This window comes from Planococcus citri, chromosome 4 (genome assembly GCF_950023065.1).
Source record: "Planococcus citri chromosome 4, ihPlaCitr1.1, whole genome shotgun sequence".
NCBI lineage: Eukaryota > Metazoa > Arthropoda > Insecta > Hemiptera > Pseudococcidae > Planococcus > Planococcus citri.
Window position 1 is genome coordinate 6,991,088 of NC_088680.1, and position 25,681 is coordinate 7,016,768.

At 35.3% G+C, this 25,681-nt stretch overlaps 1 protein-coding gene and 1 long non-coding RNA gene across 2 annotated transcripts; one reads left to right on the forward strand and one right to left on the reverse strand.

Annotated features, from left to right (window-relative positions):
* Positions 1 to 6: 6 nt before the first annotated feature.
* LOC135843131 (uncharacterized) lies at positions 7 to 11,100 on the reverse strand. The gene is made up of 4 exons (XR_010558246.1): positions 11,046 to 11,100; positions 7,129 to 7,227; positions 234 to 326; positions 7 to 175 (listed from the first exon to the last, which is right to left on the reverse strand). It is a non-coding gene; the product is annotated as an uncharacterized LOC135843131 (long non-coding RNA).
* Positions 11,101 to 11,312: 212 nt separating this feature from the next.
* LOC135843130 (sericin-1-like) lies at positions 11,313 to 13,808 on the forward strand. The gene is made up of 2 exons (XM_065360888.1): positions 11,313 to 11,804; positions 13,520 to 13,808. The coding sequence occupies exon 1, from the start codon at positions 11,401 to 11,403 to the stop codon at positions 11,764 to 11,766; it is 366 nt and encodes a 121-aa protein (XP_065216960.1). The 5' UTR covers positions 11,313 to 11,400; the 3' UTR covers positions 11,767 to 11,804; positions 13,520 to 13,808.
* Positions 13,809 to 25,681: the final 11,873 nt, after the last annotated feature.

The following is a 25,681-nucleotide window of genomic DNA, read 5'->3' on the forward strand; positions in this document are numbered from 1 at the left end:
TATTATCATTTCAAGATCCCAAATTTTAGTAGATAGGTGCATTTAATTAATCGAATGAAAATTTCTCATCGTGGTTGGTGCAATTGAGAATTAAGAACTTATTTGGGCAAAAAACTTGGAAATTGTTTTAGCATCTATCCTACTCACTTTTCAATGGAAATATCACTCAAACATTCTGAAAATCATCAAAATTTTAAATAAAAATGTTATTTCAGAACTAATAATGATCTTACCTTGAGGTTGTATTCTTGACTTTCTCGACCAATGTAATGGTAACCATCTCGTATGAGGCTCAATTCTTGAAAAATAACTGCATCATACCACACCTATAAAGAAATTCAGTTCCATTAAAATTCTACATCTTAAATTATATAAATTATACAATGCAAAGGTTTTAAAGAATTGAACACCATGACTCAAGAAAAAAATGTCAAATATTTCATGAACATATTCGCTGTGTTGAACTCTCCGAGTAAGTAAAATTACGAAATTCTACGACAAAAGCCAAAAATAACAAGACAATTATTTTATGGCAAAATAATGAGAAAATATCGCGATAATAAAATACATATAGGTAGGTGAAGAAAGTGAATAGAGTCAAGTATATTGTGTATCCCTGCATAAGTTCCAAAAATAGCAATAATTCGAAATGAACTCAGTTCACGTTCAACTTTTGCAATATTCGTGCTCTCAAATTTTGAAGTGAATTCACAAGATGCATCGTAAGCACATGTACAAACGAAAGATGGTCAGAACCTAAATGATTTACAGGTTCACAGTCCGGAGACAACGGATCCTCAGGCTCGAAGTTTTCTGTCAGAATACCTAATCAACTCTAAGCAGCGTCTCTAAGAAGGAATCTCCCTTGGCAGTTTGCTCTAAAACAATAATATTATTTTATTTATTTTAATTATGCAAACTTCTTTCTTTTCAGAAAATAACCTAACCTCTCTTTGCTTCAAAAGTTATGCATGGTTTCTAAATAAAGCTACAAAACATTTTGTTTTTAAAATTGAAAATAAAATATGTATCTAACATCAGTTTTTCAACATTTTCATTCCATTTCTGGTCAAAATTTCTTCAAATACTTGATTCCATTTCTAAGAGAAATTTCAAAGAAAATGAAAAAAAGTACCTAATAATAGGCTAAATAAAAAAATTAAACGTCACGAAAAATATTCTTTGAAAACTGGAGGTTCCGGTGTTGATTTTTTTTCTTGAAAGGAGCATTTCTCTTGGAGTAACTTTGACGCATAAATGTAACATTTTTTTAAAATTTCCATTTTTATTTATTATTCAACCATTTTTAAAGCTCTTTACAGGTGGACCAATTTAACTGAACGGGGAGATTTTTTCGTGAAAATGAGTTCTGTTACTTGTCCACAGATACAAATGCGGACAGCAATGATGACCATCAGCATTTTCATCATGGTTTTTGAAAATAGTGTAAGTTTTTAATCAATTATCGTAAACGTAGTTAGATTAACCCATTTGTGGACAATGCTCCGATTTTTTTAAATCAACAATCATGTAAAATCATGTCGATACTTTTGTCGAGGCCAATGACGATCTCGTCAGTGCTACGCGGGTGGTGCCAAAAAAATGTCCTTATCGCAACTCCTCCTTTTCATTCACATGAGAATTTGAACTCCGCAAAACGTTTCCGTCTTCGAAGATTTATAATACTCGGTTTTGAATTTTTTATCCATATTGAGCAAATCTTCAAACCTTAAATTGTGAATACTAATCAAGTATACAAGAAAATTCACAATTGATAACAACCAATTTTTCGTACCTCCTGTCAAAATAACTGACAAAATAATTTATGTCAGCAGAAAATTTCACCATCAAAAAAAAAATTAGACGTAAATATTTCACAATTTTTTTTAATTTTCGGGCAAAATTACGAAATATTAGAAATTTTGTGATTCAATGTTGAATTATTGCGACAACTTGATGGCAACGTAATCACAAGTTTCAGCTATACCTAAATACAGAACCATGGTGGTAAACTGAAGTACTTAAGATACAAATTAAACAAGCGAAGTGCATTGTGAATATTGTGGTTTATGCTGACATTGCAGTTGGGTATTTCAAGTCTCAAAACGCCATCAAGATGAAATTATCTTATATGTATGGATTGATAGGTTTTGTGATATTCGCACTTCCGGCGAGCATATTGTCGTCGCCGTTGCCATGTCCGGGACCCGAGGACCCATCGCCTTCTCCAGGACCCGAGGACCCGTCGCCATCTCCAGGACCCGTGGACCCGTCGCCGTCGCCAGGATCCGTGGACCCATCGCCGTCACCAGGATCTGTGGACCCGTCGCCGTCGCCAGAATCTGTGGACCCATCGCCGTCGCCAGGATCCATGGACCCATCGCCGTCACCAGGATCCGTGGACCCATCGCCGTCGCCAGGATCCGTGGACCCGTCGCCATCGCCAGGATCCGTAGACCCGTCGCCATCGCCAGGACCTGTAGACCCATTGACTTCGTCAGAAGATGACGACTCATCAGAAGATGACGACTCGTCACCAACGTCAGATTCCAACTTTGAGAAGGAGTTTAAAAGCTGGTATAGTCATTTATTTTGAAAATCTCGATGATGATAAGAACGGACAATAAGATCACAGTGATGAACCAAAAGGAGGAAAAATTCAAATCGTTTTCATCTCAATACGTGAATGTAAATATGCTAAAAGTGTTTTATCTCTTATGCACAAATGCAACAGTTAAGTAACTATAGATGGTCTTTTGCTTTTCATAATTCTTCTCGAATTGACTTTTTCTGATCAGTACTCTTGAATTTTGAGCCTTAAAAGCTCATCAATGCAGTTCAATTCATCTGTTGTTAAATTGCCATAATTATTTTAATCACTCTTCTGTAGTGTTATCGGCACTTGTAACTTTGACGGCAGTTTTTCAGGCTTATTATTCCCACATCAAAGTTACGGTAGGTGTTTTCGAACGCTCATCAACAATACAGAAACCTTCATAAATTACAGCCTAAAAAGCTACCTATTCAAATCAGGCCATCAGGATGATTCCATACCAAATCAACTAGGGTTTAGGTCAAGACAATAAGCACTCTGATTTTGTCCACTTTTTTGTAGGTTTCTTGCTAGGAAAGATGGAAAAAACCGCTGTCATGACATCCAAATCACCCTTGAGGTAGGTGAGGCGAGGTTCGTTTTTTTTTCAACTCTCCAAATTTCTCTTCATATGTAGCTGTTGGAAATTCAACTATTGAAAAAGCTCAACTTTTAATTTTTGGAAAATATTATTGAAAATACTCGCAATTATTATGCAAACAATACAAACAAATTTCATCCAAGAAGTTCATATAATGAAATGAAAATTTATTATTATTTTCTGATATCGCACATCAACACAAGTACTAACAACCCCTCTATGCCCAGAGGCGAGGCGAGGAGCCGGATTATTATTACTATACGTACATTCCAACTGAAATAACAATAAAAAAAAACAGAAAAATAACTAAATAAATAGATAAATACATGAAAAAATGGCATAAGTAATTAAAAAAAAACAAACAAAAAACCCCCCCAAAAAAAAACAATCATACATAATAATAATTCCCCCATCCCCTCAAACTAGAAAACTGCGTAACATGAAATACGTATAAGAAGAGAAAGATTTGAACGATGAACACACAGGTGATTATTTGAGATATTTTGCAGCAAAAAAACAACATCAAAAAACATAATAAGTACACATAATAATAATAATAATAATAATAATTCTTTATTCGAGATACATGCGGCAGCATTGCTGCCATCATATCATGTTAAGCATTCCATAGTTGAAATCTATAGAATATAAATTGAAGATGTCATAGCAAAAAGGACATACCTATGTGTGAAAGTTGTACAGTAAAAATCGCTTATTATTATAACGGTTAATGTTATAAATCGCTTTATGTTATTAAAATCGTCCGGTCCCGATCTTTTATATCTCATTACATTGAAATTCCATCGGTTATTGTAATTAGAGCATCGGATAATGTTATAATTTTTAAGTGATTTTTAAGCGTTTTTCGCATTTTTATGGAATTTTAAAATGTTTTCAACATTTTTTCACCCAGTTTTTGCCTAATTTTTTTGAAATTTCTGATTTTTTTCTAATTGACATCATTTTTTGATATTTTTTTCATAACTTTTTGTCTCGCAATTTTTGCGAAATTTCAGTTCAATGACTACATATTTAGTAAAAAATTGACCATATCAAAATTTTTGGAAAAAAAATCATTTTTTTGTTCAATCGGTTTGTGTTATAAGTCGCTTAATGTTATTATAATGGGCTGGGACAAACGTTATAACATTAAGCGATTTTTACTGTATTTTGAGAAAAAATTGTTTGAAAGTTTGAGTGCTTGTGAAGTTTTGAAATGTGCATATTTGAACATGGTGACAATTTTATCTTATTTACCCACTATCTAACTAATATGAAATGCTATGCACCATCAGTCCGGAGGAAACTGTGTGTTAGCGGTAAGCGCTCAAACATTTCAAATTATATGTCCTTTTTGAAGCGAAAAATTGGCCAATTTTTTTTTGATTTAAAAATGTTTTTGAGCAAATTTTTGGATTTAAAGAAGGTAAATAATGGTTGATAACAAAAAATCGACCATGAGTAACCCATTATCTCTGAAAATAGATCGCTATGTTGAGTAAAAAAAAAGAAGTTTTTTTGGCCAATTTTTTTTAATTGATTTAAAAATGTTTTTGAGCAAATGTTTGGATTTAAACCAGGTAAATAATGGTTGACAACACAAAATTGACCATGAGTAGTAAATTTTTAATCGACTTCACAGTTTTAAAATGGCGATATCTCACTGGATTTTCGACTTTGTGAAGTGGGGGTGGTCTCATATGATAGAGGAGGGTCTGAAGAATAACAATATGGATTCGTCTCAAAAAGGACATATAATTATACCCCTTTTTGTTATGACGTCTTCAATTTCAGCTTTAAATAGGATAAAAAGACATGATTAAAACATAAAAAGTTTAAGACTATAGGTACATAAAATCTACTCCAGATTATTTTTAAAAATTTTAAAAAAATAAATAAATAAATAAATAAATAAATAAACAAATTTTGAATATTTATTAATTTGGGGAGCTGAGATATTCTTCCAGGGTATAATAAGCCCTAGTTATCAGCAATTCTTTGAGGGCATTATTGAATTTTTCATTATACATGCTACAAAAGTAAGTATAAGTTTTCCACCCTCCATGCATGCTACAAAAATGCTCTATGTTTACCCGGGTCGAAAATGAACATCTTTCAACTTTTAAAGCGCTCTGGAGGCGGAAAAAAGCATTCTACAGAAAAATGTAGTCGAGGAAAATTATAGAGAATTCAATTTCCAATCGACATGATGTCTTTAGTTTTTTTCTAGGAGGCTTAGTATTCGATATATTTACGATGCAAAAAAAGGGGCCATACTCATCACTTCAACCAAAATGGGCGTAAAACTTATTTTCGTTGCATGAATAATGAAAAATATCTTACAATGCAAGAAGCGACGTGAAGAATGTTTGGTCTCGCTCCTTGTATTGTAATATACTATTTTTGCAGTTGGCTGGTTTTTTACACTCCCTGGAATCCGATTATATACTTTTGCAGCAGATGATACAGTGCTACTCTGAAGACGTTTTGTGCGGTGGTGGGGAGTTCTGAGGTTACCTCGTGATCTGGTACTGTATGGATGGGTAATTTTTGGAAAGGTTATAACCCCAGTATAAACCATGATAGATATGTCCAAAATATATTGTGATATTGTAGTGAGAATTTTATTATCACCAAAGGTGGGCCTGCATGTTTGTCTTAGAGGTAGTTTATAAATTGTTCTTATCGCACGTTTTTGTAAAGTGAGAATTTGCTCGACATAAGATGCATTACCTCCCCAAAAAACTACCCCATAGGCCATTGTAGAGTGGAATAGTCCAAAATATGCAAGTCTGAGAATTTTTTATTTGTAATTTGGTGTAGCTGAAATAGTAAAAAGTTTATAGATGACAAACGACAGGTTAATTTAGTGATGTATACATCCCATTTCAAATTGCATTGAACATCAACTCCTAAGAACTTTGCAGCACTTGAGACATTAGGTAGAGTTGAGAGAGTTTCTGCTACCAGGTCTGCCTCCTTGGGGGTTACATTGAAACTATTGAAAGGCACTGTTACTGTTTTTTCCAAGTTCAAGCTCATGCAATTTGCATTAAACCAACAGATTAAGTTTTTGAGAACATGTTCTGTTTTTTTAAGCAGTGTGTCCCAGCTACCACCTTTTAAAAACATAGCTGTATCATCAGCAAACTGTGTTAGAAGTGCATTAATGTAAGATGACAAATCATTAACATAGAGAATGAACAACAGAGGTCCAAGTATTGAACCTTGGGGGACTCCTTTGTCTATTATTTTCTCTTCAGAAAAGGTGTAAGTCTCGCCATTTTGGATTTTGACTATTTGTACCCTATTTTCAAGGAAGGATTTCAGCCAACTGTGGATTGGACCCCTTATCCCATATTTTTTCAACTTTCCCAGTAGAATTCCGTGGTTCATGGTATCAAAAGCTTTTGTGGCCAGCTTGGAGAATTTTAACATTTACCCAATGTTCACGTTATCACACAATATCTATGCATTTAGATATCATATTCTTAGTACCTAGGTACCTAGTTATTTTCTTCAACACTTAATTACTTATTTCATATTTCAGCCATTCTCGTTCCAATATATCGGACACGCTGAAGATAATCTACCTTATTCGTATATTACAAATTGTATATTTAGATACCTATGTTGTAATGTTAATAAAACCTAATGATAATACGAGTACATATTATTATGTAATCATACGACAATGAAATAATGGATTATTATTATCATTTCAAATTTTAGTAGGTGCATTTAAATTAATCGAATGAACATTTCTCATCGAGATTTGTAATTGAAAATTAAGAACTTATTCGGGCAAAAAACTTGGAAATTGTTTTAGCATCTTTATTCCTACTCACTTTTTAATGTAAATATCAGTCAAACATTCTGAAAATCATCTCAAAGTTTTATAAAAATGTTATTTCAGAACTAATAATGATCTTACCTTGAGGTTGAATTCTTGTCTTTCTCGACCAATGCACCGGTAACCATTTCGTTCTGGTATGAGGCTCAATTCTTGAAAAATAACTGGATCATACCTCACCTATAAGAAATTCAGTTCCATTAAAATTCTACATTTTCCAAACTCAGGAACAGTGATAAATTTATACAAACTATACAATGCACAGGTTTTGAAAAATTGATTCAACTACAGCACCTCATTGAACACCATGACTCAAAAAAAAAGTCAAATATTTCATAAACATTTGCTGTGATTGAATTTTCCGAGTAAAACTACGAAATTCAACGACAAAAGCCAAAATTTGACGAGACAACTATTTTATGGCAAAATAGTAAGAAAATATCGTGGTATAATAAAATATGTACCTATAGGTATGTTGAAAAAAGTAAATCGAGTTCATGGGCAGATGGGCACATGCAAATAAAGGATGGTCAGAACCTAAAGGATTTACAGGTTCACAGTCCGGATACAGAGGATTCTCAGGTTCGAAATTTTCTGTCAGAATACCTACTCAATTTTGAAGTAGCGTCTTCAAGAAGAAATCTCCTTTAGCTCTAATACAATAATATTTTATTCACTTTAATTTTCCAAACTATGGGAGCTCCATACAATCCACTTTTTAAAACAACTTCTTTCTTTTCAGGAAATAACCTCTCACTGCTTCCCAACTTATGATTGTTTGAAGCAACAAAATATTTTTGAAAAATTGAAAATAAAGTACGGTACCTACCCAACATCCTTTTTACAAGTTTTTCATTTCAAATAATTCCTGTTTCAAGAGAGAACCTTTTTTGGAAATATAACATTTGTTGAACATTTACTTATATTTTTCTTTTTTATTCAACTTTTTTAAGGCTCTTCATAAGGGGGGGGGGGCAATTTAACTGAACGGGGAGATTTTTTCGTAAGAATGGGTTAGGTACTTAAGTATGCAGCATGAATGAAAAAATGTTCAAAAAATTTGCGCAGACTTCAATATTTCAGTTTCAGAAATAAGGTCTAAGCATTTGCAGGGTTTTGCGAACACGAAAACCAATATTATTGGGAGGATCGCGGGAAGGGGTTTTTTCAGAACGAGGAAAAATTTACATAGAGAAATTCTTCCTGAAAAATTAAAAACTTTCAATAAATTTTTTCATTGCATTTTTATGATTTCTTCAACATTAGCAGGCTTCAGTCACCGAATTCTTTTTCAGATTCGAGTAGAAATAAAAAAGTTGAAACATTTTTCTCATAAATAGACTAAAAAAAATCTCAAAGCATCGAAATAAGCACCACTCTAATGAACACAAGACCAACTGTGCAAAAATCTTGAAATTTCATGCAGTAAAACCAAGATTTTGAAAAAATGAAAAAAGTACTGAACATTTTTCTGGTTTATATTTAAAAAAAAAATTCAGGTTCAACTGCATGAAATTTCAAGATTTTTGCACAGTTGGACATTTTTTTTTCTACACTCTGCAAATGTCATAGTTGTTTTCGATTAATTAGAAAGTTCGCTTTCGCAAGAAAATGACGGACCAGCATACTCCCTGTTATAGCGCCCTAATTAGGAGGAAGGAGTTAACTTTAGAGGGAAAAGAAATTCATTTTCGAGAATTTTGTTGCAAAAAATTGACGACTCGTATTTTTTCAAATTTAAGTTCCCAACTTGTAAAAAAAATATACTTTTCAACTCGTCACCACAAATTTTCGATTCATTCGAACAAATTGATTTGTGAAACCAAAACCAGGACAGGATTCAGGGTTGACTCAAACTATGAGACCTCGAAAGGGTTACTTAAAGCCGGATAAAAGTCTTCAATAGTCTGACTTGATGTCAAAAATTCATTGAATTTTTCCCCCAAGTTTTTAAAAGCCAGACAAAATATGTACGAGTAGGTGGACCTACTCTATTGTAAAATCAGCTAGACATATAAACGTGAGATAATATTTAAAATGATTCAAATTTTCTCCAAGTTTTTAAAAATTTAACATTACGTCAAAAATCAACTTTAAAAGGCAGTGTTCATTTCAGGAATTCGTCGGAATTGTTTCCAAGTTTTTGACAAAATAGGTATTGCAAAATCAGCTAGGTACCTATCATAAAACTTTCACCAAGTTTTCAAATTTTTGACTTTAAGTACCTAAGCAACGTTGGAAATCAACTGAATTTTTTTTTTCGAATTTTCAAAAGCCAGTCAACATGTCAAGAATACATCAGTATTTTTTTCAAGTTTTAAAGTCACACAAAATAGCTATTCTTTTGATAATACTGAAAATTTATTAAATTTTCTTCGTGTTGTTTTTCAAGTCTGACGTCGGAGTCATTCCATGTCAACTCAACCAAAAAAATGCGATTTTGAAAGTCATGTCTTTGGGTTTCACTCAAATTCTACCCACCCAATAATTTTAAGAAACCTGTCATGTTTGGTCCCAGCCCCCTCAGGGGGAGTGAGGGGGGAGCTCAGCTCCGATCCTTTTTACAAAATAACGCTGTAAGTGGGAGCTACCATTTAAAAATCTGATAAAATTTCCATAGATGTACCGTTGATGCTTCTTCGAAATATTCAATTTTCGAGATGGGATGATTCAATGAAGCGAGAGCACCCCCTCCCCCTTTGGGTAAAACTTTCAAAAAAAATTTGAGGCATGTGATACATCGAATTGATAGTTTTCGATGACGCTGAACGCGAATATGACGTCATATTTTCGATTGGACCCCATCCGCGTCCCCCCAGAAACTCCCCAAATAGGATATTAAAGTACAAAAAAGTGTTTTGTTCGTGCGACACATGAAATGGTATGTTTTTGGTGACGCTGAACACGAATATGACGTCAGATCTTTCATTGGACCCCAAATAAAACAAAGTTTTTGAACTTTTACACATTGGGGAGGTTTTGGGGACCATGGGTGATGTGAATTTGAAAAACTAAGGCTATAGTCGTGTTCAGCAATATCGAAAACGTACTATTAATGTGTCACACGAATGATGAAACCATTTTTTTTGACTGTTTCCCCCTTTGGGAAGGTGCTGGGGACCGTGGATGAGGTCCAATCAAAAATCTGACGTCATATTTGTGTTCAGCGTCATCGAAAACATACAATTCGATATATCACATGCCTCAGATTTTTTTTTGAATGTTTTACCCAAATTGGGGTGAGGGGGTGCCCCACTAATAAAAGACCCCCATCTCGAAAATTGAATATTTCAAAAAGCATCAAAAGGCACATCTACCTATGGAAATTTTTTCAAAATTTTAAATGGTGGTTCCATCTTGAAAATAATTGGAGTCCGCCCCCCAATCACCCCTGGGGGCCTGGGACCAAACTGATTGCGGCGTTCTTACGTATCGGGTGGGTACAGAATACATTGCAAAAAAAAAATTGATCGAAATCGATGGACGTGACTCGAAAACGTTGGTTGAGTTGAGGTGGAATGACCCATTACCTATGTCAGAAATTCTACGTTTTTTTTCAAGCCATCAAAATTCAATCATCATAATTATCCGGAATTCATCGGCATTTTTTTCAAATTTTCAAAAGCCACACAAAATAGCTTTTGTAGAATCAGCGAGCTATAAAGCTTTATTAATATTGAAAATTGAACAAATTTTCTACAAATTTTTAAAAGTCTGACATCGTGTGTCAGAAAGTCAAAAGATTTTTTTCTCGTTTTCAAGTCAGCGTGACGTCGCAAATTTTAAAAAAATCTCGGCCACGGAGCTAAAATCATATCCCTGTTACATTTCTGAAGAAAATTACGAAAAGCACCGATCAAAACTTCAATAATATATGGTAGATTTGGTTAAGAAGATACTCGTTCGAGAATTTCTTGCACCTTGACCCGTGGCAGGATGTCGCAGTCTTTTCAACTTATGACGTAAATTGTACATTTATTCATTTTCACTATACTTACTATGTACAAATACATAGATAAAAAACAAATTCACGAGCACTTTCCTCATAAATACTAAGTAGGTATTGTGCAAGCATTTTACGTCAACGAAAAATTTCACCGCAACAAAGTGTTGAAAATCTAACGTATCTATCTGAATATTTCGCAAACATTTCGTTCGTTTGAAATTTCGAGTTGAAAAATCACAAAATTTGGTGACAGGGTGAAAATAAAGCGACAATTTGACAGCAGTATTATCACAAATTCTTACTATATAAGTAGCCAAATATCGCTACATACAAAGTAAACGAGTCGGGAACATTGTGCGACGAAAACAAGTACCTACTGGAGCAACGTCGAGTCACAAGTCACAAAGATGAAACCAATTCATTTATTATTCATGCTCGTAGCAGTGCAGACATTCGCGCTGATTTCCGCGGGAGGAAATGACGAACAGAACAAGTCGGATGTGATAAGCAAAGCGGAAAACACGCTCGGTACTAAAGTAGGACTCGGAGGAGGTCTTGGTGGGAGCACTGGCAGCTCCAGCTACCCAGGCGGCAGTGGCAGCAGCACCACTGGTGACAAAGACACTTCCGGAGACAAGGACACCTCCGGAGACGAGGACACCTCCGAAGACAAGGACGCCTCCGAAGACAAGGACGCCTCCGAAGACAAGGACACCTCCGGCGGCAGTAACAGCAAAACCACTGACAGCAGTGACCTGCCCAGCGCTGAATAAACCGAAAGCGACGAAGGTAGCGAGCATGGCAAATGGTTGTAAGTAAAACTCAACTTCACAATTCACTTTGGAATTACCTTCCTGAACCACGAATCCCTTCATTTAGGGAATCCGATTCATTTGTAATGCAAATTCCCCAACTTCAGTAGGTAGGAATCGAAATCTATTGCGATTCCGATCACCTCGCGATCCTTTTCACGATTCAGATTCCTTTTTCGTTTTTTGTCTTTTTATTCTTCTGTTCGATAAAAAACGTTGAATTGTCCTACTTACCTACTTCGTATATGTACGAATTTCTCTAAAACATTGAATAAGGGTAGCAAAACAATTGAAAAATTAATTTTCAGCACCGCACTAGCAAAAAAAAGTCACGGATTTTCGATTTATGGGAGAAAGGCGATATTTTACCCCTTATGATATGCAACATATAAACCACGGCCGCGCCACGAATAAAACTTGTATCACCTTGATTACCCTTAGCTCCATCCTCTTCTCTGTCTCGCGTTCGTCTCCCATGTTCATGTATTTTTCTTACTTTGGGGCATTTTCGGACCCAAGAAAAGCATTTTCGCACCCGAGAGTCGGGTTCCCTACAGCCCCTCTCGGGTGTAAAAAGGTCCACTTGGGTGTTTATAGACCCGAGAGGGGCATCATCATACCCAAGGGGGACATTTTTACAATCGAGACATGGGTTCGCGATTCTATGACGTTTTCTCTAACGCATTTTCTCTAATAACAAATTTTTCTTATGTAATTTTTTCGAAAACTGTATTCACTAGTGATGAATTTCCTAACGTCGGTGTCGCTTTCTCTAACGCATTTTCTCTAACACAATTTCTTCTAAAAGACAAAATTTGCAATATAATTTTGATTGCCTATAGCAGAGATGTTGTACAAGGGGACCAATATTACGGACATGGGCGGAAGGATGAGGCTGTTTATTGAAAATGTGAAAGGGGGATATTCAGAAATATTTTGACCAGAAAATGAAAATTTTTCAAATTTTTATATTTTTAAGTTACCTTACCTACTTTACTTTGTTTTTTTTTTTGGGGGGGGGGGGGGGAAGGGAGTGTTTGGGATTGGGATTGTGATTGTTACACACACGCAGAGAAGGTTTTTGATTTGATTTATCAGATTGATATTTTGGATTTCAAAATGGTTGTCTGTTATTTTTTCCAATTTTGGAGACCTCTGCGAAAGACCAAGAGAGGGATTTTTCTTGAAAAAAGAAATTATATTCAGAAAAATTCAAACACAAAAATGGAAAATTTTCATACTTTGAAATATGTTTTAGAGAAATTGATGTTTTTAAGAAAAAGTAATGTTAGAAAAATTTTTAGTAGAAAATATGTGTTTTAGAGAAATTGACGTTAGATAAATTTTCTATCAGAAAAAATTGTTTTAGAGAAAATGTGTTAGAGAAAAAGTCGCAGTACCCGGGTTCGCAAAAGCCCCTCTCGGATATGTGAACGCTCCACTCGGGTTTACATACACCCCTGGAGACCTTTTCATCCCCGACAAGGGCATTTTCACACTTGAAAGGGGCTGGCTTTTCAAAATTCTGAAAATGGGTAGGTAAAGAAGAAGTTTTGGTTTAAAAATATTTCAAAACCTCCTAAACAAGTTTCGTATACCCAGTTTTTTTTGTTCGTTTTTTGACCACTTACTCTCCTTCCCCCTTACTACTTTTGAACCATTTTGACAGTACCTAATCATTTTCTTGTTGTTTTTTTTTTCTTTCAAATTACAGCACTCGTTCCTTAGGATATTCATTGAGGACTGTGAAACATTTCGTCTTAATTGCTATATTTCAACAGGATGATTTATTAGGTACCCTAACACTTCACAACTGCTCCGAATTTGATCATATTTATTCACATTTTAAATTTTAAGACTTAATCTTTAAATATTTTTAACGGGTTTATGGGTGGTGACGGTTTAGAAATTAATTTACACTATACTTAAGCATAGTAGGAATGGGTAACGACAATTTATGTTGTACACTATCTACTTTAATAAAGGTTTACTGCATTATGAAATCGTTTCACTGAGCCATAAACACTAAACAGTTATCGAACTGTACATAGGTAATTTTATGACGAGATAAAATATTCAACTTATCCGTTATATACAATTCCACAAAAATTGTTTTCAAATACTTAAGCGTTCTAGAAGTTATTCTCATTTCAAAAAAAAAATCGCAAAATTTTACAACAATGAAGTGGGTGGGAGCAAAAGTTTGCACTTGGTGATTGAAACTCCTCACAAGGAAGTAAAGTATGTTGGAGGGGGAGCACGTGTTAGTGAAAGAGCGACCCTTTACCTACACTTTGGCAAGGGAACAACAATTTTTGGTCCCTAGGTAAAATTTTCGAAGGGTGCATAGTTTGAAAATTCTACATCTTCGAAGTTGGAGTAACGAAAAGTTCGTTTTACAGAGTTGGTCTGTATGAGACCAATTTTTCATTACTGCATCTTCAAAGGCGTAGAATTTTGAAATTTCACGCACACGAAATCGTCGAGAATTTAAATTATTTTATATTCTCATTTCAATAAAAAATCGCAAAATTTTGCAACAATGAAGTGGGTGAGAGCTAAAGTTTGCGCATGGTGTTTGAAACTCCTTACAAGGGAGTAAAGTATATGGTGGGGGAGGGGGGTTGGAAACACGTGTCAGTGAAAGGGCGACCCTTTACCTGGGTCATTCCACGTCAATTCGACCAAGAAGTGGTAAGGGGGCGGCGATTTTTTTTTAAAATTTTTCCTGTGGAAAGACCTTTTGAAGGGATGGCCAATGGCGCAAATCGCAGCCCTCTAGACCTTTTTCAAAGACTGCCAGGGGGTGTCATTTGCAGTGAACTTAAAATATCATCCATTTCAGCAGTGGATTACTCAATAACCGCAATAGCTACCACCATGGATTTTTTTTAATACTGTAGGTAGGAATTTTGAGAGGCTTTTTGGTAATATCATAAAAATCAGTGTTTCCACTTTTTTTCGTACAAAAAATTAGCTTGAAACGTTTCAAAACGTATAGTTTTCATATCGTTTCGACTCTCAAAAATTCTGAAAAAATATATTACGGACAACTTTTCATGCTGAACAACATATTAAAAAATTGGGATGGCCTTGTGTCGTGAAGTCGATTTGAAAAAATTGAAAGTTTGCGAAAAAATTTGATTTTTCAATTCAAAACGTAAAAAAAAGTTTTGAGTGGTGAAGTTAATCCGTTTGACCCCTATTTATACGTTTTCGATGAAAAAGTTGAAAAAACCCTTTCACTCGATGAAATGAACTCCTCACAAAAAAATAAAAGTTTGAAAAAATTCAAAATAATAGGTAAACGAATTTCAATTTTTTTGCGATGAGTGCGATTTTTATCAACTTTTTCACGAAATACGTCAGAAAAAGGTCAAAATAAGACAACATGATATAGTGAGAGTTGGAATTATCATAATAAGCGGGAATTACTTTATTATTCCTACTGCAGATGGACAATAATTATTCCCTAGGTGGGGAATAATTACCTCTTACCTGGATAGCTCAAAAGAGGTAAAGAGAGGATAAAACCCCCCTAAAAAAACACAGATGTACTCTAATCATAATAAAACACACTCATAGAAACTACTAAAATGTTTTTATTAAGGATATAGATACATTGAAGAAGGTACTTTGAACACAAATGACAAAACAAGTGTAAAGTTATCCTGTATTCAGTGGCTAGGCGATTACCTGCCACTTACGACCGAAACCGGCAATCAGTTTGGTCCGAGCCCCTTCAGTGGTGAGGGGGGATCAAATTATTTTCACAAAATGGCGCTGTAAGTGGGAACTACCGTTTAAGATCCTGATAAAATTTCCATAGATGTACCTTTTGATGCTTTTTGAAATATTCAATTTTCGAGATGGGGTCTTTTAATGATGAGGCACCCCCTCCCCCAAATTTGGGCAAAACTTTCAAAAAAAAAAAAATCTGAGGCATGTGATAATTGTGATAATACCTATCGAATTGTATGTTTTTGATGACGCTGAATTCGAATATGACTGTCATGCAGATTTTTGATTGGACCCCATGCACGGCCCCCGACACAAATAAAACAATTTTTTTGAAATTTCAAACATTAGGGAGGTTTTGGGGACCATGGGTGATGTAAATTGGAAAAACTAAGGCTATATTCGTGTTCAACGATATCGAAAATATACTATCTCATGCGTCAAACGAATGATGAAACCATTTTTTTTCTGACTGTTTCCCCCTTTGGGGAGGTGCTAGGGACTGTGGATGAGGTCCAATCAAAAATCTGACGTCATATTTGTGTTCAGCGTCACCGAAAACATACAATTCGATATATGACGTGTCTCACATTTTTTTTTTTGAAAGTTTTGCCCAAATTTGGGGGAGGGGGTGCCCCACCATTAAAAGACCCCATCTCGAAAATTGAATATTTCAAAAATCATCAAAATGTACATCTATGGAAATTGTTTTCAGAATTGTAAATGGTGGTTCCAACTTGAAAATAATCAAGCCCTCCCCCCACTGGCCCCACTCACCCCTGTGGAGGGCTGGGACCAAACTGATTGCAGGTTTCTTACTTATTGGGTGGGTACACAATACATTGCAAAAAATAAATGATCGAAATCGAATGACATGACTCGAAAACGTTGGTTGAGTCGAGGTGGAATGACCCATTACCTATGTCAGAAATTCTAAGTACGTTTTTTTTTCAAGCCATCAAAATTCAATCATCATATCCGAAATTCATCAGCATTTTTTTCAAATTTTCAAAAGTCACACAAAATAGCTACTGTAGAATCAGCGAGCTATGAAGTTTTGATAATATTGAAAACTGAATTAGATAATTTTCTCCAAGTGTTTAAAAGTCTGACATTATGTCAGAAAGTCAAATGATTTTTTCTCGTTTTCAATTCATTTTCACTACTAGTGGGTACCCGTGTAGCGGGTACAGGGTACAGTGAACATCTGTAAATGATGAAAGAATCAGGGTTGCCATTGTACTTAGACTTACGTTCTTAGGGAGGAAAGTAACTTTCCACACATGTTTAGATGGCTGGGTTAAAGACATATTTTCCAACCGCAAAAGTGGGTAGGAAATATTTTAATCATCAGGTTTCCGCACCACCCCTGAGGTACTGATGTAGGCGCGTTTTTTTATTGTGGTTTCCCCTGTAGGCCTAATCCACAGTTAAATACTCATCACAAGCACCACAAAGTTAACATAAAATGAAACAGAACAAAAATTACTAAGTCTTCCAAATACATTGGTCTATTTGTAGGGTCCTCATTTTCAAAAATAGCCATAGGACATTTAAAATCTTCTCTCCTCAGCTTCAAGGCAGCAAGGCTTGAGATCTAATTACCATTCTGACCATATTGCAAATTTAATAAGGCAATCAATGAACTAAGATACAACACTTCTATACACAATATTTTTTGTTTTAAATTCTACACATTCAGAGGATAACTGTACTTTGAAATTATTTTCATTTTGTACTCTGGAAAAAGCAGTATATAATTGACCATGTGCAAAAACTTCATGAGTTAAGTTTACTCCAACAAATTCAAATGTTTGACCCTTGTGAGGAGCAGGAATGCCTTAACCGTGTATCGTGTGTATTCTAATACCCACTATACTCGCGGGTATTAATGTATCTTTTCGTTATACTGGTTTTTCTATGAAAAACCAGTACATGATATTTTCATGTATTGTTCTACTATGGTGTGTGTGTGTGTGTGTAAGCTTTGACGTCAGTCAAGGACTTTTCCGATTTCGCATAGGGCTCGTCTCTAGGCGAACCGCACTCGATTCTCACTTGATCTTTTACGTCTGGCCAGGGTAGAACTTCTCGTCACCAAAACGATTGTTCATATCGTTCAATGGGTTACACAGTATCCTTCTTGCAATTTATTCTAAGTATTACCCGCTTGTTCGGTGTGAATTTGTATGTCTTTTAAACGTAATGTAAATCGTGAGATACATCGTCTCGTTATATCGTTTTTATGGTATTTTGGATCACGTCCCATAATCCGGATCTTGGGGCTGTGATCTCGCTCAAAATGTATTCCTCAGACTTAACAGAATTATCGATCGGACCTGGTATTGGTGAGTCCACAGGAGAGATAATTTAACGCGAATAGTTCTGGGTAAGTAATGAAAAAAGCTTACTCGTAGAGTCTGGCACTCTGCTGTGGTTAACTCCTTTTATTAATTAATCATAATTAATATTACGACTAACTAATAGTGAGTAGACATAATTTTATCGTGTCTATGTTCATACCTATATTATTGCCCTAATTGACAACTAAGTATCTACGTGTTGTCAAATGTTGCTTATTTTACCGCATACTCGAATATTTGTTCATTCGAGATGTATTTCTATGTAAATCTTCTTTTGGCTACTGTGATTTACGTATTTTCCATGTATAGTTGTATAAATACAATATAGGCGAGTTATACATGTTCTTTCGAGTTTTATTTAATGGTACGTAAAGCTCAACTTTTATAAATGATAGTGGTTCGCTAATAGAAAGAGCCTGCCTCCAGAGCTAGTTAGGTATCAGGCAATTATTCCCCTCCCAGGGAATAATTATTTGATTCCCTTTTTATGAGCCGCAAGACAAAACTTCTTACCGTCAAAAGTAATTAGTTACTTTCTACCACTGCTATCTATTACAATTACCACTATATCATTTATTGGCGTCCAACTTTGGGGGCTTACTCTTCGATGTACGTAATTATGGTGCACGAAAATTATCGGATATTTTCTGACTGATATAGAGGACCTCGAGTGACGGCGTCTATGGGTCAGAAAACCTCTATGTTTCGCATCATCATATTTACGGAGATTGGAGATAAGTCTCGAAAACGAATTCACTAATAATTCCTTTTCTTCAAATTTTTTCGTAAAAATTTGAAAATGCCTAATTCGGGGATTTACTCTTAAATTCACGTAATATAATGCACGAAAATTATCGGATATTTCCTGACTGATATAGAAGACCTCTATTGATGGCATCTATGGGTCAGAAAACCTCTATGTTTCGAATCATCGTATTTACGTGAGTCCAAAGATAAATCAAAAATACGAATTTGCCTAACTTTCAATGAATTTTTTTATACTTTTGAAAAATTGAAGTCGTTCATAAATACCAAAAAGCTGCCTATAAGCATTATTTATGACGAACTTTTGAATTTTTCGTCGAATTTGAGATTCATTCCTCAAATCTTGGCACCCATAAATTATGTCTTTATAATTTCATCTAAATATTGAACGGAAAAAGCTAAGAACAAAGCATAGTTCAAATCTAAATTTACGCTTTTCTTGTAGTTTAAGCTAAATTATCGAGTGTAAAATGGTTCGGTGAAATGTACTCTTTTTCTAAACATCATGCTCTTCTCACCTCTCGGATTTCTTTGGAAAGATGAAAGTGAGAAATTCTCGTGAAAAACTGTTGATATCGAATTAACGATGTGTGAAATAATCACGATTCAAGTTGTGTCCAATTGAGATTAGACCCTATCTGTGAGCAAGGCCTCGAGTCTGACAAGTATCACAGTGGGGTGGTCATCTCTAAACACAGGAGAACCGTGAGGATATATACCACTTCAAATTTGAGAAACAACAGGGATTCACTAGATTACGAAAACTGGAATAAATTGAGTAATTTTATCGACCCATTTATACTCGAAAACAAGTCATGGTAAGTTCTTTTTCTCTCTTCAAACAGAGAAAATTAACTGTAAAAAATTGACTCGTGTTTGTTCTTCCTAGTCATGTTAGAATTAGAATATCTAAAATTAAGCTTTTTTCAAAAATAGACACCAAATATTTCGAGACGAGATTTCACTTATTTTCAAAGTCACGAAATATTTTGAATCTGTACTTTGAAATTATCATGGCCAACAATTTTTTGATTAGAGAAAAATTCTTGCTGGGTAATTTCACGAAATTCTAACCTGTTAAGTTAAGAAAATTCACCAAGTATGAAATGGCTTGAGATTTCGTAACTGAGGAACGAAAATTCAACTCGTTTCATAATTGGAGAATAATTATTTTGAAGATCATTTTGGTTTCGTAAAAAATGATACTCTCAAAATAATTTACCATAGATTTAGATATAATGATTATTCCCACAGAGTAACAGAATCTTGTAATTCAAAAAATGAGATTTCTAAACACTAGGTGATAACTTTGAATTCACTTTGAAGATCATTTTGGTTTCGTAAAAAATGATACTATCAGAAAAATTCAAAGTAGAAATGAATCTAAGAACGCTTTATTTTCTAAGTCTCAAAATTAATGTTTGTCATTTTTGGATTTTTTGCAAATAATCAGAAAATTCGAAAATGATGAAACACCAAAATGTGGCATTGTTCAAAAATCTGTTTCGAATACTTTGAGACGAATTTGAACAATATCAATTCATGTTCCTTATACTACAAATTAAGTATAAGTCTCTCTTCCGAAACGCATTTATTCAAAATCTCAAATTTCAAAAATCTGAAAATGAAAATTTTTTCGTATCTCTGTAATATTTGGCAGAGAACTACGAAAAACGAGGTGGTTTAGGCTAGAAAAGACCACGTTTTTCGATCGTTTTTTCGTCCCTACAGACGACACAGGCGATCTTAGAGGTGACTTTAAGCCTAAATTTTCAAGGATAGACACGACGCCATCTTTCCACACGAGTCTGGAAATGTCATCCTGACCATCTAGAATCGTCTTTAGGCTCTTCCATCAAAGAGAGCCGACAATATGATGTAATTTTTTACGATTTTTCTTCACTTGAAGTAAGAAGAGAGACACACTATTTTTAGACTAGATATGGCTTGACAATTTTTCGTCCCATATGCTTCAGTATAATAAAAATTAGTAATTAAGCTTAAGAATATGTACTTGACACTGGTACTAATTTTTCAAGGTAATTAGTGCTCGCGGTAAAAATCAAAGCAAGCACAGAAATCTCCGCTTTTCTGGAAATTACGAGCGGCAGAACTGACCAATCTCAAAGAAAAACCATTACCTATGTCAACTGCATATACGTTGAGTGTAATAAAAATTATTCTTCTTCTCTCTCGTTTTGTTCAGACAAAACCATGATTTTTAATCTCGTAACAATACACTCAGCGCCATACCACCGCTTACCCCTACCTTCCACCCATTATATTCTTTTGTTCTATGCCGAAAAAATTGTACTAATCACTTTTGTCAAAGCATAGGTAAAGATGTCAAACAGCATGCCGCCAGGAGATGCTACAGTTCTCTAGGTAAAAATTACGTAAAACTGCTAATATTTTTACGAGCAGGTACACGAAGATGAGAACAGCCGCCGACCTAGCAAGGCCATGCAATTCGCGAACTTTTCATGGTCAAGTTCATCGTTAAAATCTGGCCCACTGACACAGTCACGATGCCGACATCGTCCTGCATTGAACTGGTGACATAAAATCGCACTAGTTAGTCAAGGACACCTGTACCATCGTTTCGATTCCTTGGTTAAGTTCAGCTTCCAGTTCGATACGAAAATCATTCTGTGCTTTGATCTTGAGCTCTTCGGATCTCTTCAGTCTTTTCTCTCTCGACTCGAGTATATGAATACTCCTCCGGCATTCAACACTAGAAGTAGGGTAAGTCAGTCGCAAATTTTACCAGCTTTGAACTTTGATAAATTACTTCAAAGTCTCCCTTGCAATAATTCTCTCGCGAATATGGATAAATCTGCTAAGATTATTGATTCGGATACTTCATCATTTAGTGATCATTCTTGTATCATAGATAAAGAAAATTCATCCGATGATGAAAATGCTTTTATTTTTGTAACCGATGAAGGCATCGGTACCCAAATTATTACTCCGCCTTTTGATTATGATAAATTGCGCGATACTACTGACGACGAAGTCTATAAAATCTTTCGAAAAACTTGGAAATGGAATGAAAATATCCATAAAGAAGTTCGTAAAAATCACGCCGAGCTTAAAGAAGAAATTTCGAAAAATATGACTATGACTTCGGAAAATAAAGATGACGTTGATAATTTGAAAAAGAAAATTTCGGATATTAAAACTTCGAATGATGCGAATAATCAAACATCTACAATGTGTTATAACGAATTAATCTCGAAATTTAATGATACGCAAATTACCATCGACGACGCGCATGAAAAAATCTTCGAAAATAAAATGGATATAAAATCGATTTCGGATTCGCTAAATAAAATTGAAAATGACAATACGATTCGTGACGAAGGTAGCAGTAATTTGGTAAACGAAGTTAACGTGTTAAAACGAGCTATTCGCCATCCAATTACGGCACCTGCGAAAGCTAAATCTTTGGCTATCGATGCAGGATCTGTAAAAAATGCAGGAATTGCATTTGCTGATGAGCAATTGCATTTTCCTCACAAATTCCTCCAAGAATTCGATGACTATTTTGCTGAAACGAATGCTCTCGAAAAACATAAAATTTTCGCGTTTAAAGGTGTCATCACCACAAAAGATCGTAAAGCTTTTTTGGAAACGGTTCGCAATGTTAATAATTATCGCGAATTGAAGCAGAAATTCCTTGATTTTTATTGGGATCGTCGTGCTCAAAACGAAGCCATGAAATTCTGCCGATATGACTTTGTCATTTCTGAAAATGTCAAAGACATGGCAAATCAAATGACTCGTTGGGCTAGATCACTAAAACATCATCGTCATGGTAATGACGAAGAAATCATAGAAATTCTACTCGGAAAAGCGCCTGAGCAATATCAATGGATGTTGTCCGATGACAACCAAACTTTGGACCAATTCATCTCGAAACTTAATAAATTGTCTCGTATGCAACGCGATCCGGATAACGAAGTTCCGATTGTTTTTCATAGAAATCAAAAACGTTTTGACGACTATACCGCTAAAGCTCCTTCGAAACCGAGATATACTTCCACGCAAGCACTGGATAACAATCAGTTGCAGTCTTTACTTGAAACCATTGCTAAAAAGCTTAAACCTACCGCGACGAATTCGAATTATAATCGCGGTACCTATCAGAATAATAGTAACGCTACGCCAAATTCAAATTATAATCGTGGTAATTATCAAACCACTAATAATAGTAATTTGCAATCCGCAAATAAGAATTCGAGTACATATCCACAAAAAGACAAATATGAATCAAAATCTACATCACAAAATCCTATTCAAACCTCTAAAAATACGTCAAATTCTACTCCAACAACGTATGCGAAACCTTTTGACGTTGATAAAGGTGGTAATCTCATAATGAAAAAATTTATTCCGAAAACACCATCCGCCAGCATTCCCCTTCCTGTCAAAACCATTCAAGTTGACGAAGAGGACGATGACGACGTGATTATTCAAACCTCTCAAGAAGATTCCACCGATCTAACTGCTGTTTGTAATATGCTTAACACTCTTTTCGAAAATTCCGATGATATTGATTCTCAACAAATCACAGCCGCGGTTCAAATGCTTACGACGAAAGTCACAGACTCTATCACCGAAGATGATTCGTCTTCGGGAAACGAGAGTCACTAGGCAGCCGAGGGGCACCTCCTAGTGTTACGAACGCCCCTATTGAACCTCCATTAGATAGATACATATGGATAGGCGATGGAATTTCCCATTTTATGGCTCGCGGTGAAGTGGCCTTTGCAACGCAACTTCCTCGTTATTTACGCGATCAAATAGCTCTCGAAGATCTGCAATACCAAATTTCCATCTCAAAATTTCCGAAAAACGCAGATTTCATACTTTCTGCTGCCCAGCTAGAGCTAAATTATTCAAAGAAACCCTATCGCATAATAGAACGTCAACTTCGCGCAGTCATAGTAACCTTACTTGAAAAAGAGCCAAACAGCATAATTTTACTCTTCCCTTTAATCAAACCGAGAACTCCAGGTGACCCTGAGGTACGCCTACATCGATACATTGATTTCAAGAATATCTTCTTAAGAATCGCTACCCACGATAGGATCATGTTATGGCGCAACCCATCAATGAAATTTTTAGAAACAGAACGAGCACAAAATCATAATAAACCGTTTATAAGACCAAAAATTGGTCCGAAAACCGAATTAATTCCTCTCGTGCATAAATTTCATTTCATCCCTGGACTCAAACGCTATTTTCCTTCCATCACAGAATATCGAGATGTTCGTAATGCGCTAATTTCATCCATTCGTACACTTGATAGGCTGAATGAAGAAAATTTGAAAATACAGAATGTTGACGTAAATCCGGAATTGAGTATTGAACCTTCCAAAAATGAAAAATTAGAAGATGATTCTCAAGAAACGAAAATAATAATTCCATCTGTTTTTGCTACAAAAGAAATCCAAACTGACGATACTTCATTAGAAAACACGCCTCTAGATTGCGATTTTGGCAATCTATTACTCGCTAGAATAAATGATCATCAATATCAATCAAAATCTGCTACGTCAAAAGCTCACAAGCTTGAGAAAAGAAACGAAATTGGTTATATTGACGTGATTGATAATATACCTATCGATCTAGAAGAACCGGATCTGTCAACAGCATCCCAATTAATTTCAGAAAAAACCAATGACCCTGCCTGCGTCATTCCCGTTATCATAGGTGCTCGCAAAGTTGCATTGCAACTGGATTCAGGGGCACTTCCAAACGTTTTAACTCGACAAATAATTAAGACCTTTTTAGAAGAAGCGCCTAGTTGGATAAAATTTATAAAAATCACGAAAAATATTCAACTGAAATTAGCCGACAACTCGCTAATTCGTGCGGCGACACATATTGTCGAAATTCAAATGATTCTAGGTACACAGGAAATTAAAGTTCCTTTTTACATTCTCGACGCACCAGGCCAAACGTTTATCATGGGTCGTGTATCCATGGATTACTTGAAAATATCACTGAACGTGCATAAGCGAATGGCAAAATGTCAACCTCCATTTTGCGATAAATTTTACATTCCCTTTATGCATCCTGAAGAATTCCAGAATGCTCTGACTGTTTTCTCTCTTGTTTTGAATATTGAAGAAGATGAACAACTCTATAACGACATCTCCGATGACATGTCAGAAACAACCTACAGTGCTGAAGAACAAGAAATTTTCGAAGAACGTCGATTTGCACGCAGCACTTTTATTCAAAATTTAAGAAATGACCTACGAGAAACAGCAGAGAACGGATTAATTACACCTGAGCAAGCGAATGCAGGATTCGATAGTCTGAGCAAATTTGAAGACATTTTTGACTTAAACCCAGGTAGATATACAGGCGAACGCGTAAGCTTCAATTTTGAAGGAGAAGAACACCTTCAACCTTGGAGAGGTGAAAAATTTCGTCCGAGTAAAAAACTGTTACCAGCCTTAAGGAAAGCTATAAATAAAATGCTCGCGCTCGGTATTATTCGATACTCGCATTCGTGTTATATAAATACATTAGCTCCTGTAGTCAAAAAGAATGGTGATATTCGCCTTTGTCTTGACGCAGATGAGCTCAATAAATACCTAATTAATGTCCTAACCGAACCGAATACTATTGCAAGCATGTTGTACGACAATGCTGGTGACAAGTTCTTTTGTACACTTGACTTTACTGCTGGTTTTTGGCAACTCGTTCTCTCTTGGAATCGAGAAAATTTACTGCCTTCCAAGTTGAAGGTCAAGTGTATGAATTTACTAGATTGCCATATGGTCTCAAAATCTCATCAGGAGAATTTGTCCATATGATTAATCAAGTCATTCCGAATGAAGACGGTATTACCAAATACGTAGATGACGTAAAAATTTCCGGTACCACTTTCGAAGAAACTCTTGCCCGTTTAGAGAAAGTATTCACTCTCATCAGAAATCATGGTTTAAAATTAAATCCTACAAAAACGCAATTTTTTAAGAATCGTGCTGATC